The sequence below is a fragment of the Zea mays genome, chromosome 2 (assembly GCF_902167145.1).
Source record: "Zea mays cultivar B73 chromosome 2, Zm-B73-REFERENCE-NAM-5.0, whole genome shotgun sequence".
In the NCBI taxonomy this organism is placed as follows: domain Eukaryota; kingdom Viridiplantae; phylum Streptophyta; class Magnoliopsida; order Poales; family Poaceae; genus Zea; species Zea mays.
Window position 1 is genome coordinate 183,202,212 of NC_050097.1, and position 23,704 is coordinate 183,225,915.

General features: G+C 44.9%; 3 protein-coding genes across 3 annotated transcripts; all 3 read right to left on the reverse strand.

Annotated features, from left to right (window-relative positions):
• Positions 1-12,287: 12,287 nt before the first annotated feature.
• Positions 12,288-13,052, reverse strand: LOC100275290 (uncharacterized). Its single transcript, NM_001149409.3, has one exon. It carries the CDS (start codon positions 13,009-13,011, stop codon positions 12,499-12,501), a length of 513 nt encoding a protein of 170 aa, NP_001142881.1. The 5' UTR covers positions 13,012-13,052; the 3' UTR covers positions 12,288-12,498.
• A 2,777-nt stretch (positions 13,053-15,829) lies between these two features.
• LOC100278908 (plastid redox insensitive2) lies at positions 15,830-17,294 on the reverse strand. Its single transcript, NM_001152032.1, has 3 exons — positions 16,981-17,294; positions 16,762-16,863; positions 15,830-16,191 (listed from the first exon to the last, which is right to left on the reverse strand). Exons 1-3 carry the CDS (start codon positions 17,209-17,211, stop codon positions 16,003-16,005), a joined length of 522 nt encoding a protein of 173 aa, NP_001145504.1. The 5' UTR covers positions 17,212-17,294; the 3' UTR covers positions 15,830-16,002.
• Positions 17,295-17,633: 339 nt separating this feature from the next.
• LOC100194208 (uncharacterized) lies at positions 17,634-23,432 on the reverse strand. Its single transcript, NM_001139251.2, has 3 exons — positions 23,160-23,432; positions 19,042-19,144; positions 17,634-18,013 (listed from the first exon to the last, which is right to left on the reverse strand). The coding sequence occupies exons 1-3, from the start codon at positions 23,283-23,285 to the stop codon at positions 17,970-17,972; spliced, it is 273 nt and encodes a 90-aa protein (NP_001132723.1). The 5' UTR covers positions 23,286-23,432; the 3' UTR covers positions 17,634-17,969.
• Positions 23,433-23,704: the final 272 nt, after the last annotated feature.

Here is a 23,704-nt window from a genome sequence, read left to right on the forward strand (position 1 = left end):
GAAGACGGTTGATCTTGCTCCAATTGTTCCTGAGGCCGCACATCTCCAATCGCCATGGTGCGTATTGCGGCCGTTGGAACATCTTCTTCATCTACATCATCAAGATCAACAACTTGCTCTCTTGGAGAGCCATTAGTCTCATCAAATACAACATCGCTAGAGACTTCAACCAAACCCGATGATTTGTTGAAGACCATATACGCCTTTGTATTTGAATCATAACCTAATAAAAACCCTTCTACAGCTTTGGGAGCAAATTTAGAGGTTCTACCTTTCTTCACAAGAATATAACACTTGCTCCCAAAAACACGAAAATAAGATACATTGGGTTTGTTACCAGTTAGCAGCTCGTATGAAGTCTTCTTGAGGAGGCGGTGAAGGTAGACCCTGTTGATGGCGTGACAAGCCGTGTTCACGGCTTCCTACCAAAAACGCTCGGGGGTCTTGAACTCTCCAAGCATAGTCCTCGCCATATCAATGAGCGTCATGTTCTTCCTCTCTACCACACCATTTTGTTGAGGTGTGTAGGGAGCGGAGAACTCGTGCTTGATCCCCTCCTCCTCAAGGAACTCCTCCACTTGAAGGTTCTTGAACTTGGACCCATTGTCGCTTCTTATCTTCTTCACCTTGAGCTCAAACTCATTTTGAGCTCTCCTTAGGAAGCGCTTGAGGGTCCCTTGGGTTTCAGACTTATCCTGCAAAAAGAACACCCAAGTGAAGCGGGAAAAGTCATCAACAATAACTAGACCATACTTACTTCCTCCTATGCTTAGATAGGCGACGGGTCCAAAGAGGTCCATATGCAGCAACTCCAGAGGTCTTGAAGTGGTCATCACATTCTTGCTGTGATGTGCTCCTCCCACTTGTTTACCTGCTTGACAAGCTGCACAAGGTCTATCTTTTTCGAATTGCACGTTAGTCAAACCTATCACGTTTTCTCCCTTTAGAAGCTTGTGAAGGTTCTTCATCCCCACATGTGCTAAGCGGCGATGCCACAGCCAGCCCATGCTAGTCTTAGCAATTAAGCATGCATCTAGACCGGCCTCCTCTTTTGCAAAATCAACTAAATAAAGTTTGCCGTCTAATACACCCTTAAAAGCTAATGAACCATCACTTCTTCTAAAGACAGACACACCTACATTTGTAAATAGACAATTATATCCCATATTACATAATGGCAACGTATCCTATGTAAAAGGTTCTCCTGTGTAAACATGCTAAAACGTCTTAACAACCTTTGGATCCAGAATCAAAGGCTAATTTTAATCCCACCTGATAATCTTGTGTTTTTTCTAAAGAACCCCCTCCTGGTAATCTGGTGCGGTGGCGGTTAGGTGGGATTAAAATTAGCCTTTGATTCTAGATCCAAAGGTTGTTAAGGTGTTTTAGCATGTTTACACAGGAGAACCTTTTACACAGGATACGTTGCCTTACATAATTGACTAACAGATAGTAAATTATATCCAAGAGACTCAACTAAAAACACATTAGAGATAGAGTGTTCATTTGATATTGCAATCTTGCCTAAGCCTTTCACCTTGCCTTGGTTCCCATCACCGAATATGATTGAAACTTGGGAATCCTTATTCTTGACGTAGGAGGTGAACATCTTCTTCTCCCCCGTCATATGGTTTGTGCATCCGCTGTCGATAATCCAGCTTGAACCCCCGGATGCATAAACCTGCAAGGCAAATTTAGGCTTGGGTCTTAGGTACCCAACTCTTGTTGGGTCCTACAAGGTTAGTCACAATTGTCTTAGGGACCCAAATGCAAGTTTTATCACTCTTGCATTTTGCCCGTAATTTCCTAGCAACTATCTTCCTATCCTTTCTACAAATAGCAAAGGAAGCATTTAAAGCATGATATATTGTAGATGATTCATTAACTTTCCTAGGAACATTAGCAACATTTCTCCTAGGCATATTATGAACAACATTTTTCCTACCAACATTTCTATCATGCACATAGGAAGAACTAGAAGCAAACATGGCATGAGAATCAAAAGCATCATATGCATTATAACTCCTATAAGCATTTCTAAATTGTCTCTTGTCATGATACATAAAAGCATGGTTCTTTTTAGCACTAATAGCCATAGGGGCCTTCCCTTTCTCCTTGGTGGAGATGGGAGCCTTATGGCTTGTTAAGTCCTTGGCTTCCCTCTTGAAGCCAAGTCCATCCTTAATTGAGGGGTGTCTACCAATCGTGTAGGCATCCCTTGCAAATTTTAGCTTATCGAAATCACTTTTGCTAGTCTTAAGTTGGTCATTAAGACTAGCTACTTCATCATTTAATCTAGAAATTGAAACTAGGTGTTCACTACAAGCATCAATATCAAAATCCTTACACCTAGTGCAAATCATAACATGTTCTACACAAGAATTAGATTTATTTGCTACTTCTAATTTAGCATTTAAATCATTGTTAACACCTTGTAAAGTAGAAATGGTTTCATGACAAGTAGATAGTTCATAAGAAAACATTTCATTTCTTTTAACTTCTAAAGCATAGGATTTTTGTGCCTCTACAAATTTATCATGTTCATCATACAACAAATCCTCTTGCTTTTCTAAAAGCCTATCCTTTTCATTCAAGGCATCAATCAATTCATTGATTTTATCAATTTTATTTCTATCCAATCCCTTGAACAAGCTAGAGTAATCTATTTCCTCATCGCTAGAATCATCATCACTTGAAGAATCATAAGTAGAGTTTCGAGTACATACCTTCTTCTCCCTTGCCATAAGGCATGTGTGACGCTCGTTGGGGAAGAGGGATGACTTGTTGAAGGCGGTGGCGGCGAGTCCTTCATTGTCGGAGTCGGACGAGGAGCAATCCGAATCCCACTCCTTGCCAAGATGTGCCTCGCCCTTTGCCTTCTTATAGTTCTTCTTCTTTTCCCTCTTGTTCCCTTGATCCTGATCACTATCATTGTCGGGACAGTTAGCAATAAAATGACCAAGCTTACCACATTTGAAGCATGAGCGCTTCCCCTTTGTCTTGGTCTTGCTCGGCTGCCCCTTGCGACCTTTTAGCGCCGTCTTGAATCTTTTGATGATGAGGGCCATCTCTTCATCATTAAGTCCGGCCGCCTCAATTTGTGCCACCTTGCTAGGTAGCGCCTCCTTGCTTCTTGTTGCCTTGAGAGCAAGGGGTTGAGGCTCGTTGATTGGACCATTCAATGCGTCGTCCACATACCTCGCCTCCTTGATCATCATTCGCCCGCTTACGAATTTTCCAAGGACTTCTTCGGGCGACATTTTGGTGTACCTGGGATTCTCACGAATATTATTCACCAAATGAGGATCAAGAACGGTAAATGACCTTAGCATCAGTCGGACGACGTCGTGGTCCGTCCATCGCGTGCTTCTGTAGCTCCTTATTTTGTTGATAAGGGTCTTGAGCCGGTTGTATGTTTGTGTCGGCTCCTCGCCCCTTATCATCGCGAATCGTCCAAGCTCGCCCTCCACCAACTCCATCTTGGTGAGCAAGGTGACGTCGTTCCCCTCATGTGAAATCTTGAGGGTGTCCCAGATCTGCTTGGCGTTATCCAAGCCGCTCACTTTGTGGTATTCATCCCTGCACAATGAAGCTAGAAGAACAGTAGTAGCTTGTGCATTCTTATGAATTTGCTCATTAATGAACATGGGACTATCCGAACTATCAAAGTGCATTCCACTCTCTACAATCTCCCATATACTAGGATGGAGAGAGAACAAGTGACTACGCATTTTGTGACTCCAAAATCCGTAGTCCTCTCCATCAAAGTGAGGAGGTTTACCAAGTGGAATAGATAATAAATGAGCATTTGTACTTTGAGGAATACGAGAGTAATCAAAAGAAAAGTTTGAATTGACCGGTTTCCTTCTCTCATAGTCGTTGTGGTCGTCGTCCTTTTGGGAAGAAGTAGACTCATCGTTGTCGTCGTAGTAGACAATTTCCTTGATGCGCCTTGTCTTCTTCTTCTTCCCATCTTTTCGTCTATGGCCCGAGCCGGAGTTGGTAGGCTTGTCATCCTTCGGCTCGTTGATGAAGGATTCCTTCTCTTTGTCGTTGATCACGATTCCCTTCCCCTTAGGATCCATCTCTTCGGGCGGTTAGTCCCTTTGTGAAGAGAACGGCTCCGATACCAATTGAGAGCACCTAGAGGGGGGGTGAATAGGTGATCCTGTAACACTTAAAAACTTAAGCCACAAAAACTTGGTTAAGTGTTAGCCCAATAACCGCCAAGTGGCTAGAGAGGAATCTTCAACAAAACAAAACAACCAACAAGATCAATCACAGAGATGGCACGGTGGTTATCCCGTGGTTCGGCCAAGACCAACGCTTGCCTACTCCACGTTGTGGCATCCCAACGGACGAGGGTTGCAATCAACCCCTCTCAAGCGGTCCAAAGACCCACTTGAATACCACGGTGTTTTGCTTGCTTTACTCAATCCCGTTTGCGAGGAATCTCCACAACTTGGAGCCTCTCGCCCTTACACTTGAAATTCACAAAGAAGCACAGAGCAAGGGAGGGATTAGCAACGCACTCAAGACAAGAAATCACAGCAACACCACGCACACAAGTCACAACAATAGCTCGCAACACAACTCAATGAGTTCACCACTCAACTAGAGCTCTAATTGCTATCGCAAAGAATCAAAGGCGCGGAATCGATGTCTTGGTGCTTAGGAATGTTGTAGGAATGCTTGGTCTTCTCCTCCATGCGCCTAGGGGTCCCTTTTATAGCCCCAAGGCAGCTAGGAGCCGTTGAGAGCAATCTAGGAAGGTTGATCTTGCCTGGCGCACCGGACAGTCCGGTGCACACCGGACACTGTCCGGTGCCCGATTTCCTTCTAAAAATGGCGCAGTCGACCGTTGGCAGCCTGAGAGCCGTTGACGCACCGGACATGTCCGGTGCACACTGGACAGTCCGGTGCCCCCTTCTAGCCGTTGGCTCGGCCACGTGTCCCGCGCAGATTTCGCGGCCGACCGTTGGCCCGGCCGACAGTTGGCTCACCGGACAGTCCGGTGCACACCGGATAGTCCGGTGAATTATAGCTGTACGTCGCCGGAGAATTCCCGAGAGCGGCCACTTCGCTCGAGCCAGCCTGGCGCACCGGACACTGTCCGGTGCACCACTGGACACTGTCCGGTGCACCACCGGACAGTCCGGTGCTCCCAGACTCAGCAGAGTCTTGGCTGCTCGAGCCAAGACATTTCCAATTGGATTTTTCCTGTTTCCAGCACTTAGACACAATACATTAGTCCATAAAACAATGTACTAAGTCTGAGAAACATACCTTTATCCTTGATTTGTACTTTGTCCACCTTTTTACACTAGGGCTCTTGTGTTGGACACTAAATCACCAAAATACTTAGAAATGGCCCAAGGGCACATTTCCCTTTCAGAGGGTCGTCAAGAAGGGCGCGCGCAGCCGCTAGGATCGGGTCGAGCGGCGAGGCTGGGAGCAGAGGCCGACAGCGCCCGACGGCAGGGGAAGAGGAGGACGCGACAGGGAGCGCTCGCGGCAAGGAGAAGGGCGGGTGGGGACCAGCGGCCGATGGAGGAGAGCTGGAGGAGGAGGTCGCGAAAGTCGGCGACGGGGCGGAGGATGCAGAGGGGCCGGGCGCGGCGGGATCCCAGCGAGGAGAGGTCGAGCGCAGCGGGATCCGGCATAGGGCGGCCACGGTCGGGGGGGCGGGACCGGCAGAGAGGGCGCGTGGTGGCCGGCTGCGCAGGGCCGCGATGGAGGCGGCCGGTGGCGCAGGGGCGCGGCTCAAGCGGCCCGTGGCGGCTGAGTGGGGAGGGAGCCGGCGGCGCGGCGGCTGAGTGGGCACCAGAGCTGGAGGCGCGGGGAAGGGCAGCAGACGTTTGAGCGCTACTCGGCTGGGTGCGCACAGTCGGGGTCATGGCGCTGGACCTTGGCGTGGTCCGCTCGGCTGGATGCAGGTGCGTTGGTGTCGCGGCACCTACGGGCGGTCGGGCTTGGGTGCAGGGGCTCGGTTGTGGCTGGGGCTTGGCACACAGGAGCTGCGCGTGGGTGGCCGAGCAGGTGTCGCGCCTAGGCACGGGTCGCGGCTCCTGGCGTCGTGCGTCGGGCAGCACGACAGGGGCGCCGGGGCTCTCGGATGGCCAGGGTCGGCGCTCGGAGCAGGTGGCGGCTCTGTTGTTCCTGGCGCTGCGCGGGTCGAGGCAATCGGTCGGGCAGGGCGTCGGGTCCTGCGACTTAGGGAAGGGAGGAGGGAGGAGGAGCCAGGGGCGGGGGTGGCTGTTGCCAGGGAGCAGATTGGGGGCGCCGACGGCACAGGGGAGGGAAGCACCGGCGGCTAGGCAAGGGAGGTGGCGGCTGGGAGAGAAAAAAATTGGCTCTATACCATATTGGAAACCCTAACCCTGATAGGGGTTGGGCAATCTATTAAATAGACTAGAGTAACTGGGCCAGGCCCATTACAGAGGGGCGAGACAGTAATTATATGGGGAGAACCCCAAACCCTAATCGGGTATTCTAACAAGGTGCTACAACAAGAAGCAACTGAATCAAAGTGAGAGATAGTTCTTCTTGCTGTGTTGCTCAATATTATAGAATTACTTCGGGAGCAACACTAATGATTTAGGATCAAGAGCAAGCAAGATGACTTTACAAAGGTAGATCGCTTGGGGTACCATAATCGGCATCAGAATACCTAATTAGATCAAAGGTAGATCCCTTGGGGTACCATAGCCCAAACTTAGGAGTATAAAATAAATATCTCATGATTCTTTTCATGGCCCTAAGGTGAACTTCCTTAGGATTTGCTTGGAACCTTGCACACATGCATAGGGGATCTGCTGGAGATAGCTTTAGGATTGGTCTTTTTCAACTCTTTCCCTCACTGAAATGATCACTTAGACTGTTTGAGTATTCCTTTTTAAATCAAGAGACCAGAGCCTCTGTGAGGATCTCCACACAATCAACGGAGTCCCTCACTAGCTTTACAAGAATGTGAATTATAGTGGGAGTGAGAAAGAAACTCAAGAGCACAAGAACCGTTGCAACAAACTCAAAACAAATCACTCCGCAAGGTACTAAGATTTCTCTAGCTCAATTCTATTGAATGTGGCACTTGGGAGGAGTTGGATGGCTTGAAGATGTTGTAATCAATGTATGGATGTTTGGTGTAGCTCTTGTGTATCTTGAATGCTCGTTGGGGGTATTTATAGTCCTAACCACCCCCACATAGCAGTTGGAGTTGAGTGAGAAATCTACACTTCCTGCGGTCACGCCGGACACGGACCTTGAACATGACGGTCTGGGGGTGCACCGAACCTTTATTAGATTGTTCGTTCAGTGATCGTTCCGATGGAGACTAGTCATGTTAGGGCACACCGGACTGGGCCGGTGCACCACCAGACCTCCCCCATGTCAGCTTGACCGTTGGATCTAGAAAGTACCAGTTGAACCTTGACGGTCTAGTGCAACACCAGACCGGGTCCGTGTGCCAGGTCTTTAGCTGTTCAAAAACAATCTCTCTGGAAAAACTATTCCGGATAGCCACCGGACTAGTCCGATGCGCCAACCAACCGAAACCAGTTTTCTATACTCTCTGCGCAATGAAAGTTCCATTTGTCCGGGAACAGGATCTAGATGTCGCCTAGAGGGGGTGAATAGGCGAATAAAAATATCACTTTAAAACATGAGTTTCTTACTCTACTCGAAGACGGGCCTCCGCTTCGCTCGCCAATTGGTCGCCTTCTTCAGAATTTGGATCACAAACTCCACCTTGAGACAAATTTCTTGTAGCATCATAATAGCAAACTCCACCTCAAACAATGCATCATCATCATGTCGGCGCCAACAACCACTAGGGGCTAATTTGTAATACCAACTAAGCTGAAGCATAGCTCAAACTTAGCAACAGGAACATGTCTCGTCATCATATCAGCAGAATTATCATGAATACTGATCTTGCATATCTTCACCAAACCTTTCTCAATGATATCACGAACGAAGTGATAACGGATATCAATATGATTGGATTTCTCAGTAATCATCTGATCTTTGGGGAGATAAATAGCACTCTGACTATCACAATGAATGGTAATGCAAGACTTAATTTCACATAGCTCTGAATATATACCTTTCAACCATAAGGCTTCCTTAGTAACTTCTACAATCGTCATATACCCAGCTTCTGTGGTAGGTAAAGCAACAGTATCCTATAAACGAGCTTTCCAACTCAGCATATGCTCCGGTCCAAGCCTCCCGGCGATGGGTCTCCGCTTCGCTCGCCAACTTGATCGACTTCTTTAGAATTTGGATCACAAACTCAACGTAGGGAAGCAACTTAGAAAAGTCTTCAATTTTAAAGATCATCATCGGTTGACTCCTGGTCCGCACCTACCTGATACCAGGACATCAGAAAGCCAGATCGCCACAAGAAGACGATAGGATAAAATCAGGAAAGAGAAAGGGGGAGTCGAACACTAGCCAGTGCCATCAAGGAGGCAGCAAACAAACCTTTGCCAGCTGGTTTGTTTGAAGTTGTAGACAATATTCCAGGATTTGAGATTGCGCACAAGTCCAAGTATTATTCTCATTTGGTTTCTAATCCTGACATTGCACATGCTTTCATGGATGTGCCATTGCTTTACAAGGTCTCTATGATTACCGACTTCGTTAATGAGAAGTTTTAGGCTTTATGGTAATCTAATAATACATTTCACAATTTGTATGGATCTATGTAAGGACCTATGTTTGTTTGAAACTATGTATGGACATGTGTGTGATATGTTATGAAACTTATTTTTGACATAACACTTTTGTGATGGTTGTATGGATGAGTCATGTGTAAGATTATGGAGTAATTATTATACATTTTATGATCTATAGTTATATTTGTCATCTTAAGATATGACTAATGGTTGTATGAATGTGTCATATCTTAAAATACAGTTGACTAATGGAGAAAATTATCTATTTGCACTCATCAAACAAATATAGAGCATAGCCACTCCATTATGCTTTACTCTTGAACCAAACACAAAATGAAATCGCTCCGTTCTACTTCACTCTAGAACCAAACAAAGGATGGAGCCGCTCTGTTCCAGTTCACTCTGCAACCAAACAAAAAACAGAGCCGCTCCGTTCCAGCTTACCAAACACAAAACAGAGCGGCTCCGTTCCTAGAATCAGGGATGGAACGGTTCCGTTCTAGTTGGCTCCTGAACCAAATACTACCTAAGATCACAGGTCGTACCAGCTGGAGTCAACCAATCCTGGGTACAAGTACAAACAAGCTCTTCAAGCCATTGCAGCCTTCCAGTCACTAATGCTGTAATGCATGGTAGTGCCATTGTGCCAACACATCCCGCGACATGCGAGCAATTGTGGCCTTGTGGGATATATATATAGTTCCTGCTGTGTTCCTTCGAGAGCTCTGGGTTTACCTGCTACTCCTTTTAAACCATAGACAGGCTTCACTTCTTGTCCTGAGATGTGGCATTTGCAAACATGAGTCATCGGGCTCTCACTGCACAGGTACTTTCTAGTACTCCACACCAGCGTATCCACATCTACAACAGTTCCCTGGCTGGCTAGTTTTAGATCCAGAAGTGTTGTTAGGGTCTTCTTCCTGAATACAAAGCGCTCCAGCCGGCATTCAGGATCATCGACATACAAATGTACTGCTGCTGGAGTGCGACTGTTTGTACACTTGGATAACTTTCACAGCTTCTCCAAGGTTTTCATCCAGCCCCACAACTACACCACAGTTGAGTTTTAACGACCCTTATTAAGCACCAACACTGTTGGTTGCTAAATGTTAGAGACTGATGTTAAAGACGTTTATAGTCATGGTCCGTTGGTCGCTAAAACTACATAACTGTAATGACTTACGGTGGGTCGCTACAGAGCTAAGCCGACATAACTGTAAATAGGGTGACCTTCTGTTGGTTGCTAAATGTATACTATAACGACTTACGGTTGGTCGATAAATCTATAATACACCAACCCACAGTTGGTCGGTGGTCGCTAAATATACAATATCAGTAACAAACCGTCGGTCGCTAAAGCTTTTAGCGACGGCACTTACAGCGGCCATCTTTATGGGTCGCTAAAGGTTTTTAGCGACCCACCGTAGGTCGTTGAAGACGCTTTTAGCAACCAACCGTAGATCGATGTAAGTGAACCGTCGTATAGTATAGTGCACCCGGAATAACCCAATCAACTAAAACTATAGGTCGCTAAAGGTTTTTAGCGACCCACCGTAGGTCGTTGAAGACGCTTTTAGCAACCAACCGTAGATCGATGTAAGTGAACCGTCGTATAGTATAGTGCACCCGGAATAACCCAATCAACTAAAACGAGTTGCATAACGCATCAACAAACAAGCTCATAATTATCTGAAGAAAGTGGATTCCGTGCTTGAAGGTCGTTGGCTTTGACACTCAAAGCCACTGAAATGTACGTGAATGCCTCATCCAACATGATGCAGAAAACTTTGTCATCAAGGCCCCCATGTTCAATGGCTCCATAAAATTTAAGGATCAGATCAGCTCTATTTATATTTATTTTTAACTAAAATTAGGTAAGTGCTTAAAGAAATCGTGAAGAGACATTTAGATCATGATTCAGTACCATCCCTGCTTCCAATACCTTGGACTGTAGCCTTTTGTTCAGATTTGTACCAGACCTTGGACTGGAGCCTTTTGTTCAGATTTGTACCTACTCTCAATACCATCCCTACTCCCAATACCTTCGACAAAGGTGGGTATGAGAAGTCATCCCACACCTTGGACTGGAGCCTTTTAGTTCAGATTTGTACCAGAGAACAGCGAGCTGGGGATGTTGCCAGTGCTCAGAGTCATTGGCAATTGCATCCATATCTTCTATGCCAAGGATTGATCAGAAAAGACACGGTTTTTATAACCCTAGTCCCTATGAATAATAAGAAGAGAACTACATCTCAGATATCCAGACTTCAAAGCTGTAACTGTGTAGTATTAAAAACGAGAGAGACGTAGCATTCGCCACTTTATGGCTTAATTTGTCGATGAAAATTCAGACTTTCTCACTATCACACTCTATCCATGGTTAGTTACCTAGTACAAACCAAGGAACCAAATCATCCATCCTGATATGCACAATCGCTACCGAAGCAGATGAGCAATCGAATCAACTCAAAGCAGCTTACTTCCCAGGACATCATGGTACTGAATCAAACGTCGGTACCGGTTTTAACTACGGGAGAAGTAGGGAGAAACGGCAGAAAGGTTTCAAGTCACTTTTATCATTTGATTTGATTTTCCACGTTAATGCAACTTTCCAAAGCTTTTAGTACATTGATTAAATGCAAGTAAATTTCTTCTACACCTTAGCTAGATTTCTAGGTCATCAAGCCATCACTTGCTCTTCACCTTTATTTAGTACCTCAAAGATATTTTCTTGCTATCTTCACCTTCTCAAGCCATCAAATTAAGCCATATCAATGCTTCAGACAATGGTTTGAGCTTATAATAAATATCATTTCATTTGTATTATTGTCTTGTGCTTAAACTAGATTGTTATCAATAATAATCATCATCATCAAAAGCTTTGACAACCATCTTTAATAGCTATATTTGCAAGCTTTATAGTTGAGATCAATCCATATGCAAGCCCTCAGGGCCGGGCCGGTAAATTTAGAGGCCCTGTACTAAAATTTAAAAGAGGTCCTATTTTATAGAAAAAAATATAATCAGAACTACATTGTAATAGAATTTATATATTCTGAATTACAAAATATTTACTAGATGTGTTTGAAGATCAGCAAGCTAGCTGCTAACTAAGTTCAGCTTAAATGGTGTAATATTAGTCTGCTAATTGATGCATATTGTTTAGACTTACTACTGAGCTAAAAAGTTTTTTAGGCCCCTCAGAATTTTGGGCCCTGTGCGGTCGCACTTGGTGAACGTGCGTGAAGCCAGGCCCTGCAAGCCCTCATGTCTCATTATTTTGATAATAGACTTTCTTGCAAATTCATACTTCACAATAATCAAACTTTGACTCAATCTCTAAGTCGTACATGATCACAACACATAATATTAGTCCAACATGTAATGATAAACCTAGGATTAAACACCTGCATATATCTCATGATTATAGTTAATCCTTTATTCGTGTTATCATTTAATTCACTAAAAACACACTTATAACCTAGATTTTATTTACATCTGAGGGTCACAATAAATCAAAAGCAAAAGTAGTCGTAAGTACCGGCTTGCACCTGTCAACTACCATAAAAGGGATATTTTTAATATAATTAACGGTTCTCTTATATTTATATTTATTTGGAAAACAAAAACAGGAAATCCTTCGATTCCTCGAGTCAGGCTGCTTTGTATCCAAAAGAGAGCCTTTGCCAATCTTGGAGAAGGAATTACAGAAACTTAAATCTCTAACTAAAATGCTAGAAATTTACTTAATAATAAAAGTTATGTGTATATAGCAGGGCACACTCGGCAACAGACATCCAACCGAATGAGTAATACACAGTCAGCCAAAACACTGCTCCGATGGCAGCGGACCCGGGATGGACCCCTGCTGGAAGAACTGCAGGCCGAAGACGACGGCAATGGCCGCGATGGTGAGGTAGGCAACGCCCTCAGCGGCGCCGAGGAGCCCGTAGGGGCCAGCCGGGAGGCCCGAGCCAGTGCGCACCTTGGTGGTGACCGACCACCCGACTAGACCCGCCACGACGAGGTAGCTGACCCCCTCCGCGGCGCCGAGGGCGCCGCCGGGGCCTGGAGGCAGGCCGCACCCCGTCGTGTTCAGCGTGTAGAGGGACCACGCCACGACCGCGCTCGATGCCAGCCCTGCGGCCCCTGCGCCCAGCTCGAGGGTGCTGTTGCCGCCGCTCGGCTCCGCCTTGCAGGTGATGAGGCGCCGCGAGCGAAAGCCACGGTGGAGTGTGGCAGCGTGGCAGGAGCGGGAGCCAACGACGATCGTGAGGGTCCTGGATGAAGCGGTGGTGGCCGGGATGACGGGGCGGAGGGCCAGAGACGCCATGGTTGTCTCACTCTCGGCTCGTCTGCCCGCCTTGCTGGATTGGAGATGGACCAGGCGACACTCTGGGTCTTATCTTCTCCGAGTGATGGAGCTAGAGCCTAGAGATGGGGCCGGTGAGATTCGAGCGCCCGCTACTGCTACCGTGTCTATGCGTGTCTATATGACTATATGGAGCTTTACTAAAATCTTCTCTAAAAATTATATATATTATACTGTAGCGGTTTAGTTTAGTCTCCGTTGCGTGTGAACTGGACTGGAGGAGTACACGGCCCGGTTTGTTTAGCTAGTCTGGTTGCCTGGTTCACTATCTTTGGGATCTGATACTGCACCGCTGCTTAATCCTTTAGTGGATCGGTTTTATTACATAAGTGGATTCCTAAATTTTGTCCCATATCGTGGTATAATGAAGCAGTTTTTTAGTTGTATCGACCCAGTCGCTCACTAATTGATCTTTACGGTGTTTTCTCTATCAATTTCAGCTTTATCCATAGAATAGTAGTATAGGCTCTACTTTCTTCCTATTTTGATTCTCGTGAAGTGTCCTTCCTTCCTACAGCTAATAAGGTAAAATCGTTGTTTTGACGATCCCTACGTAGAAAGCCCTCTTTTCTAGTATTCACTAGAAAATTTCCTCCTTTCTTTTTTTCTTCTTTCTATAGTGGAGATAGTTGCACGTAATGACAGATCACGGCCATATTATTAAAAGCTTGCGTAAGAAGGGGTTTCATTCTAGCGCCCGGAAATAATATTCCAAAGCCTTTGTATGCTCTCCATTGCTTGTGTATAAGACTATAAGGCCTATGTTATATAGTATATAACTTCGATCATAAGGATCAATTTTTAGTCGCGTAGCTTCATAATAAATCTACAAAGCTTCCGCATAATTTCCTTCGGATTGAGCCAACATCCGTTACGGTCATTCATTCTATTCAAAAAATCTCCGTTCCAAAACCGTACATGAGGTTTTCATCTCATACGGCGTCTCCCTTCTATACATAGTACTAAGCGAAAAATCTATAGAATAAAATCGAATTAGCGCCATCTCATTATGGACCGAAGGGGGCTAGTATTTTTCCAAGAAATCTCTAGCCAACCTTCCCCCAAGAGGTTTTTCTTAACACCAATGAATTATATTAATGCTAGAGGAAAACGATAGCTCCAAGAATGATCATCTAGAGTATTTATAGTTGATTTGATTCGGTCATTATACACGGTTGCGAAGCAGCAGTTTACCGTGCCGGATTAGCGAAAAGTCAGTTTATGATGAGTACTTAGGGGTGTTTGAATGCACTAGAACTAATAGTTAGCCGCTAAAATTAGTTGAGACATCCAAACAACCTAGCTAATAGTTCAACTATTAGATATTTTTAGTATATTAGTTAATAGTTAGGTAGTTATTTGTTAGTTAGCTAATTTCACTAATAATTTTTAGCCAACTGATTATTAATTCTAGTGCATTCAAACACCCTCTTAGTCCTTGCATGGACTAAAAGAAAATGTTATACTTGTGCGGGTGCTTTAATAAGTACTAGTGGATAGTACCAACTCTTCTTTTTTCGAGCGAGTCGTCTTAACCCTTATTTTACTTTTTACAATTAATATTTAGCAATTTACTTTGATCATTTACATTTAAAATATTGTCACGATAACATAGGTTTTGTTTCTAGTGCGCTTATCTCTTTATAAACATATTAGATGGCAGGGTGAAATTGGGCTTGTGATTAGGACTTAATTTTTGCAAACAAAAAAAAACTCAATGTATCCCCCTTTATTGAGCGTCATGATCCTTTTAATCACTTTAAGAAGGATCTCCTCTAGAGTCAAAATGATGCTACAAGGTATAGAAGTGTAGTTGAAGCTTTTCAATACTTAACTTGGACTAAACTTAATATTGTTTCTAAGTAAATAATAAGGCATATCAGTTTGAGCATGCTCCCCGTACTATTCATTGGACAAGAATCAAGAGGATATTGAGATATATCAAGTAGACCACTAGTTTAGAACTAAAAATTAAGAAGTCAAATTTCACTCTTGTAAGTGCTTTATATATGCATATTGAGCAGAGATATAGATGGTAGAATGTCTACATATCGTTTTGCAATGAAGCACATGTAAGCACGACATTGATATAATGTATAGTACTGAAGACGAGTATAAAGTCATAGCAAATGCTACAACAGAAGTTATATTGGTGTAAATTCTTCTAAAAGAGCTTTACATTCCCAGTATTAAGAAGGCAAGACTGTAGTATAAAGTCATAGCAAATCCTTTATTTGAAAAGCTGGATGTCCACGGTCCGTGTCCATGACATGTTCACCTCAGCCAACATTGGTTGCCAGCTACACTCCCTTCCGGAAACACGGAAAAGAAGCATCAAAAGACGATATGCCAAACTGCCCCTGTTATTGGCTACTGCAATGATCCCCATTAGCCACTAGTGTTGACCGCTATTCTAAAATGATGCTGAACAACAATGATGGGGGGTTGGTTTATATATACTATTGTGTTATTCTGCCTAGGGTGCAGGGAGTTCGCAATTCTGCATGATGCACAGCCATTGTGTGTTCATTAGCTAGCTAGCAAAGGGGTTTTCAGTGTCAGACTACCTTTCTTTACCGTGTCTGAGGACTTTTCTGTTAGAATGTGTTTGGTTTGTGGCTAACTAAGCCACACTTTATATAAGGTTAGTCGTTCGAAATGAAGAACTAACTTTAGACAGAAAAGTTAGGCAAAGTGTGGCAACTTAGACAGCCTACCAAACAGACCCCGTGTCTCTACACTCTACACTACGTGCAAGCTCAAGTAGTAGCAAGAGATGTATATGCCAGTCTGGCAAGCTGCAACCTCTGATCTAACTGAGAATAATAGAGCAGGAACACAGTGCTAAACCATACAAGCTCAGTGGTAAAACATAGAAACATCCTCTTTAGTTTTTACTCTCTTCTCATGCCAATTCAAATGGCAAAATCTTTATTGATACCTCTTCTAGTGCTAGTATTCCCCAGTCCAGGCCTTCCAGTCCTTGTCCACGTTCTTTTCGGCCCATGCTATCGCCGCCCGTGCCGCCTGAGGTGCGCCGGGGAGCCCCCTCTCCTTGATCTCGCCCTTCATGTCCAGGAACGGGTGAACCAGGAGCGTCCCTGGTCCACGGTAATCGTTCTCCAGGAATGTCCCCATGATCTGCTGCCACAGCGAGAGTAGCCATATGTTAGTGCTGGACGTACGGCTGGTACAGTTTAACTCGTCTACGTACAGTACAGGTGTAGTCTCATCGTATCTATCTACTAAGAATAAGATCGACTTGCCGACATGAAAAATTCACGGGACATGTGAACACGCACAGACAGTGCAACTGCAATTTGGATAAAATGGCTTCTTTGTTGGATACACTAACAATTTGGATGGCTAGCTAAACCACCGATGACCCCCAAAAGACCAAATGCATGGCCAAAATGGCTTCTCCCCGTTGGAGTCAGCCTAAGGCATTAGCTTACAAAACAGTTGCCTGAATCTACATGCCTAGCAGTCTAGCATCATACAATTTGCAAGCTTCACTGTCTATGTAGTGTGCAAAATGTCTTCTACTGTTGCACATTCGTTCGTTTCAATGCTAATTCGTGCAAGCGAACTTTGTGGTTCCAACTCCCGACTCGATTCAATCCATACACTAAAAGCAAGAGCACTCGCTCGCCATTACTAGGAATTAAACCAACAACTATGCGCTTGGAATTTCAGGAATTGCGTACGTGCCTCGGTGCAGACGTCAACGATCTCCTCGACATGGTCCCCGAAGTAGTCCTCTTTCTTCTGCTCCAGCCGCCACGCCATGTGCTCCCTGAACTTGCTCGTCTCCTGAAACGCCCCCCCCAAAAGAATGTGAGCCATCAGAAAAAAAAATAATAATAGCAGCAGCAGAAGAAGAAGTCTTGGTCCCGACTCAGCATGAGGAAGGGGAAGGGGGAGGCTGACCTGCTCGGCGAACTCCGGGATGGGGTCCGGGAACTTGTAGTCCTCGTATCCCGCGTTCTTGGCGCGGCGGCACACGAACTTCCCCAGGCACGGCCGGCCGCTGCGCAGCCGGAGCCCCATCGACGCCGAGCGCTGCGCTGGGGAGACCGACTTCGTGGGCGAGCAGGAGCGGAGAGGCAGCAGTTGAGGGTTCAAGGCCACCGCCGCGGCCACCCATGCCCTCGTCGCCATCGCCGGTGAGCGCCCGTGCTCGCCTCACTGGGTCCGTCCGTCTTCTTTGGCTGTCCCCGAAGCCCTGACAAAGTGACAAGGTTTGCAGTCCTTATCTGTTCCTTGCCCAGATGTTGGTTGGGCTGTGTCGCCGTCAGATCCCAAAAGGAAGGCTGGGATTGGAGGCTTGAGGCATTGGGCTACACGGTATCCTGTCCGCGACAGACGAGACGGCAGAAGGCGCTCGAACACAAATCCACCCGGTCCTGTTTGGTGTCCAGGGATTAACGATCGTAACACGCATTTTCTTTTACGGTTTTTAGGGTTTTCTATTTATCGTATTTTAGTTTAAAAATGAACTAGCGAATGATAAATATTTCACATTTTATTTTAATCTCACTATTTTTTTTTGTCATGTTTTAGTTTAAAAATGAACTAACGGACGATAATAATATTCAAGAATGGTGATAGTATTAAACTTAGTTCAATAAATGCACGTCTGTTACAATGTGCAGCAGGATACACTCCCAGGTGGTAAACAAAGCAGGCGGCGTTCATTCTTCACGATTCACCACGGAATGCTTCTCTCACTTTGTTTGCAACTAGGCCATAAAAACAGAGACATTATTTGCCAATCAAGGTTAACCTAGTTTATTTTATTTTACACGGTACGAGTGATCAACAAACGGGGCTAAAAAAACACGAAGAGAGAGAGTGCCAGTTCATGCTGATGGATCACTTCCCGGAATAACCGTGCCGCCACATGACTGAGTTTTCCTTCATTTTGTGCTAGTCGCCAACACAGCAAGCTCGTAGCTGCAAGCTGCAGGATAATGACACAAACATCAGTCAGCATCTGTTATCAGATCATAGTACTTCTGATGCAAAAGGCAGCATAGGTGAAATGAAGTAGCCACTCCATTTCTGCTCACTTCAGAAGAATGGTTCTGGTTAAATTCTGTGATATACTGACAATACGTAAGGTATATTTGTGACATTCAGCTTTCTAATGAGACGCGTCATGACAAACTACTATTTTTTAACTAATTTATTAAACGACATGTATTTAAAACGAAGGGAGTATAAAGGATAAGTGGATAACGCTGAAACCTACTGCTTACAGTCTAGAACTAACTGCAGGCACTGTGTCCAATCTATCAATTAATTAGTGTAGAAGAAAAAAAACATAGCAAATCCTAGTGCTGATTATGCAGAACGCTAAAATGTACAAGTGTCCTGATGTAATGTCCACACACTCTGTGGCTATGGTTGACATCTAATAGCAATACAGATACCCAAAGAAAAAATATGCCTTATGATAAATATCCCATGTTCCTAAATGCAACTGGGTGATAACTGATAACCATTGGTCATACACCAGAAGCAACATTAGCCACTACCGTGTGGTAACTAATCACGCATGCCAGAGACTGACAAATCAAATGTCAACCCACCAAAAACCTTCAACATCAGAAAATCTAGCAAAACAATCTGTTGGTAGTGGAAATCTCAATGCAGGATAAAATATACTAGAGGTTCAATTAATCAAGAGAATGGAATTCAGTAAGTTGTGTATCAAATTGTAAAGTATGAAATATACAACTGTCCCCTACCAATATTATCCAGCTAGATTTTTTTTTACTTCGAGATAGAAAATTCACTAAGCACAACTTTAACTATCACTGAAATAATAAGAAAAAAAACCACAGCTAACAAAATAGTAGGTGTACACCAGTTAGGAGAAGCAGCCAGCATGAACTTATATTGCGCATCAATAACTGCACAGTACAATCCCAAATGATTTAAAGAGCTGGAACCAAAAGGTAAGGGCAATGAACTACATAGACATACCAAGTACAACAGCTAAAGTGAGAGCATTCCCGATCTTGGAGACCTGTTTCACACTGTTTTTGTATGATTTGAACCTCTTCAAAGCAACATCCTCCTCCAAAAGCTGCCAAATAGCAATACAATGTTTAAGTATTGAAGAGGAGAAAAAATATGATTCATGATGGTAAAGAAACTCGGACAAAAATATGCCAATGGAACAGTGGTGAGGTGTATTAATAGACTGGTGTGATGTCTTAATAAACTTTCAAAGTGTAATATGAAATATATAGTAGCAGAAACAATAACATTGCACAACCTCAATCTGGACCTCTTCTCTACTCATATAAAGCACCACTTTTAAAAAAAAATTGCATTTACTCGAAATCAACCCGCACCACTGGTTTCCACCATCGCGTGTTCTTATGAGCTTATCCTCATCTATGCCGCCATTAGCTTCTATCATAAAACCCTTCTCCACCCACCTGCCGCTCCCATCGCCGCGAGGCCGCAACAAATAAAACAAAAACAAGCTGGCTGTTCCACCGCCTGCCACGCCCTCGCTCAAACGGTCAAACAGACGTGTGACGCTGTCCCCCTTGTTTGCAATGCAGCGGAAGTCATCCTCCTTGGCTTCCACCACTACCTCGTCATGCTCAACACCACCGTCACCGTGCTTGTGCCCTAGATGGGCAGCAGCAGAGCCAGACACGAAAGCCCATCGCTTTCTATCTTTTCTCGCGCAGGAGGAGAAGGCGCAGGTGGTGCAGACGCTGCTGTTCGTGACCGGGATCTAAGGGTGGTAATGGATCACGATCCAAATGCCCCTTCACAAAAAAGTTAGGGCCCTTAAATAATTTTAGTTCAAAAATGAATAGGAATAGGGTCCGATCCTAATCAGATTCGATCATTAAAGTTTATAAGGTAAAATCTAGAGCCCATTACCACCCCTACCGGGATCAACACACTGATCCAGAGCTTCCTCGACACGCGCCTCCCACCGTCATGGGGGCCTCCTAAACCTTCGTCACACCCACCATCTCCATCATCCTCGCCGGCCGCTACAGCGGCATTGCCGATCCCCACGAGGTGTGCCTCGCCTTCCTATCCTGCCCGCCTCCAATTCCAACGGAGGTCAGCTACTCGGCTGGCTGGCTTATCGAATGCACTAACACTAATTCGTCTCTTTGCTGCAGAAATTCGTGTGCATCATGCGGGGGACACAAGACGCGTTCATTGTTGCCTCCACCCTCCAAATCATCATGGGCTTCAGTGGCCTTTGGCGCATTGTCGTCAGGTTTGTCTCCTGCTCTCAGGGCCCCCTCCTTTGTTTAGGTCCCAGTGTTGCAGTGTACCTCCTCGAATCCCATCTGTATATGCAAACTCCTGTCGCCTTAATCTTACAGGCTGCTGAGTACGCTGTCTGCTGCTCCCTTGGCTGCTCTCGTCGGATTGGGGCTACATGAACAGGGGTTTCCAAGTGTATGTATTTCTACATGGGTATTGCTACCTTCTTGCATATTTAGCAATAGTAAGATAGTAACATGAATTTACCCTACAGGTTGCCAAATGTGAAGAGATTGGTTTTCCCAGATATTACTGTTGGTGTCACTTTCTCAGGTACTACTATGCATCAGGAATTCATGAGGGCTGTTGTGATTTTAATTGAAAGGGTTGTTGTCTCCTTGTCTCCTTGAGAACAATGTGTAATTTCTGTTTCTCTTTTGCGGTACATACCACATACAGCCCCTTGCTGAGTACTGACTTTGAGAGGTTTGCTGTCATAAAGTCCATTGCCCTCATCTAGCTTTACGCCTTCTTCCAGTCTTCCTGGTTTGGTGGTGCCTACAAGAATGCTGCTCCCAATACCCTATTCCACTACTGTACTGATCGATCTGGGCTTGTTGGGGGCGCCTCATGGTAATATAATGCATCCTCTTGCATATATGAAATTTTCAGTATTGTTGTGTTGCTTCGGTTTGTTTTCTAATGTCGTCAAAACGCACGGGTAGTGTACTAGTGTATATGAATGGTTGACACCATCATAATTGTGAAAACCAAATACATGAAGACATAGAAAGTGATCAAAAGCCACATAGAAATATGATTTCACAAAAGACCCAGGGAAAGTACTAAAACCCTCCATCATATTTACATAATGATTTCATTGTCTTCACCAAGAGATGCAAATTTTGACATGACAAAGAACATTGCAGTTAGGCAGTAAGCGGTGTTTTAAAGGCGTGTCACCTAGTCGTCCAGGCAAAAAAATCTGAGTGTTCAGGTCGCCTAGCGATGCGAGCATATTGTGTCCACTTCCGCATCCTAGGCGTCCGAGGCATTGTCAAGTAGGCTGTGGTGGTCTCCTTACTCGCGAACAGCCTCACACGGTCACGCAAAGGGGAAAGGAAATGTCTGCGCGGCAATAAATCAATCTGGCACAATAAAATCCAGCCTTCTGTAGTTCCTTATCTGCTTGTGGGGAGGAAATTACGCGAAATCGCGCAGGAATAATGGAAAGAGATGGATTGAAGAAGAAAAGGATAAGGAAAAGAGGACGAGAGGATTGTGGTAGTTGCCTTTCCCGTGTCCTGCATCTAGTGTCCGTGCATGTTGATAGCACGCCGTCAGTGCATCTGCGTGCAGCTTTCATTTCACGCTGTACACAGTTACACACCCAGGGCGGAGATGAGTGGAGGACTGCTCAGTCTACTTCAAAAGTTTAGTGGCATTATATATTAAGATCTTTGTATGGCGTCACCTAGGCAATTGCCTTCTTCACCTAGGCTGCTGGAAGGGGGTCGCTCTTGTCACCTTTAGGGGGTGTTTGGTTCCTTTAGTCACCCTCCTAAACTTTATGGACTAAATTTTTAGTCCCTAAAATTTCCATTTAGAAGGTGTTTGATTCCTTTAGGGCCTATTTGGATCCATGTGATGAACAGTTTGCTGGCTAATTTTAGCGCCTTGATCTCCAAACAGGTTGCCTAATTGTTAGCCGAAGGGCTAGCAAACTGTTTGCCCATTAGTATTTGACCTTGCTAATAGGAGCAAATATATCGTATAAAGAGAAAAGGACATCTATCAGCCAAGACTCCAAACATACACTGGCTATATGTTGCTAGCTAATTATTTGTCGGCTAATTGTTAGCCACTGACAAACAATTAGCCAGGAGGATCCAAACAGGGCCTTAGTCACCCTCCTTAGTCATACCGTTTGACAGTTTAGGGACTAAAAATGACTAAACTTTAGTCGCTAAAATTAAGGAGGCGGAAACCAAACACCACCTTAAAACAATGGCAGTAAGATAGCAACTTCCCAACATCTGAATTCTGAAACACAGCACTTACGAAACTAAAGCCTACGGTGACCGGAAACACCACCCAAGAGATGGAGTATTACATCTATGCCTCAAGACCATTTGAATGATTCACAAGGTATAAGCACACCAAGACACGACCCCGTTTAATCCAGATGATCTAATGCATCTGTTATCATGCACGGCTTGGCAGGGATTGCAACCCTAGCAACCATAACCATAAGCAAAGCAACCCAAAGCACCTCGAGGTCAGCCATCCTGGGCCAGAGCCCAGACGGAACTTCTCTACGCGATGCTGCTGCCCCACAATGACCAGCATCCGCCCCGCGCTTACAGGAAAGCTCCGAATCACGACACCTACGCCCAGGGTGGACCTAGCGGGTAGCTTAGGTAAGTACCTGACTACCCTAGAATTTTGTCTAAAAACAAACTACTTCTTAATGTTTAGGCTTAAATAAACAAATATATACAACTTGCAACCTAATTTGATGATTTAAAAGCATTATGAGATATTTTGGTTATTTTTTCCTCATGTACCAGATTGATGGAAATTAAATATCCGTAGTACCGGATTATACACTATTTTATATGTTAAAGTTTTAGTCTTGACTACCCTAGGTTCAAATCCTGGTCCGCCACTGCCTTCGCCCGGCCGACCCAGCCAGATCGAGCCGCCGCAGTTCACAAAACGACGAGTGCAGATCATACCTAGAGGCGCGATCGAACTCCACAAACCCACGAGTCAGAACGAGAATCCCCACACGGCCTCGCGATCCCAAGTACCGAATCAAGGAGGAGACGGCGAGAGTTGGGGGAAGCGCTTACCGCTTTTTCGCGAGCCCCAAGCTCGACGTGGTAGCCGCGCCTGGGCTGGAGGCGATGGTTCGGCGGGGGCGGCGGCGCGGAGCCGAGGCGGGAGCGGAGAGAGGAGAGGAAAGCGGGCTGGGCCATGGCGGAAGGGAAGAGGAGACGGGGGGAATGGGAAGGCAGGCAAAGGCGGTCGAGCGCGGAGCGGCGTAGGTAGGTTGAGGAACAACTGAACGAGGGACCTTTTTTTTTTCTTCCTCAGAGGTTTTGTGCACATTTTAAATCCGATATATTCATACCACATGTAACATTAGCTTTAATTTTATAGAGAACCCTTACCTCGACCTAATGGTGAGAGGGAGTTTTCATAAAGTGAAGATGTTGTTAGATTTAAAATAAACGTCTAACATTTAAAATATACACGTGAGTACCGTACCTCTTTAAGTATAAGATACATTCCCTTTTTTAACATCTACGAGCTATGTTTAGGATTGCTCCAGCTCTAAATAATTTGATGTAATTAGTGTAGTAAATCGTTAGGTGTTCTAGATAATTATGAAGAA

Bases quoted from the DNA above. Each gene is read 5' to 3' on its own strand.
- LOC100278908 (NM_001152032.1), bottom strand. From the start codon at position 17,211: ATGGCGACGAGGGCATGGGTGGCCGCGGCGGTGGCCTTGAACCCTCAA. The intron at 16,864-16,980 runs GTCAGCCTCCCC...GGGGCGTTTCAG, and splicing joins TCCCGGAGTTCGCCGAGCAG to GAGACGAGCAAGTTCAGGGA. The intron at 16,192-16,761 runs GCACGTACGCAA...CTGTGGCAGCAG, and splicing joins TCGTTGACGTCTGCACCGAG to ATCATGGGGACATTCCTGGA.
- LOC100275290 (NM_001149409.3), bottom strand. From the start codon at position 13,011: ATGGCGTCTCTGGCCCTCCGCCCCGTCATCCCGGCCACCACCGCTTCA.
- LOC100194208 (NM_001139251.2), bottom strand. From the start codon at position 23,285: ATGGCCCAGCCCGCTTTCCTCTCCTCTCTCCGCTCCCGCCTCGGCTCC. The intron at 19,145-23,159 runs GTAAGCGCTTCC...GCTATTTGGCAG, and splicing joins TTGGGGCTCGCGAAAAAGCG to CTTTTGGAGGAGGATGTTGC. The intron at 18,014-19,041 runs GTATGTCTATGT...ATTATCCTGCAG, and splicing joins CACTTTAGCTGTTGTACTTG to CTTGCAGCTACGAGCTTGCT.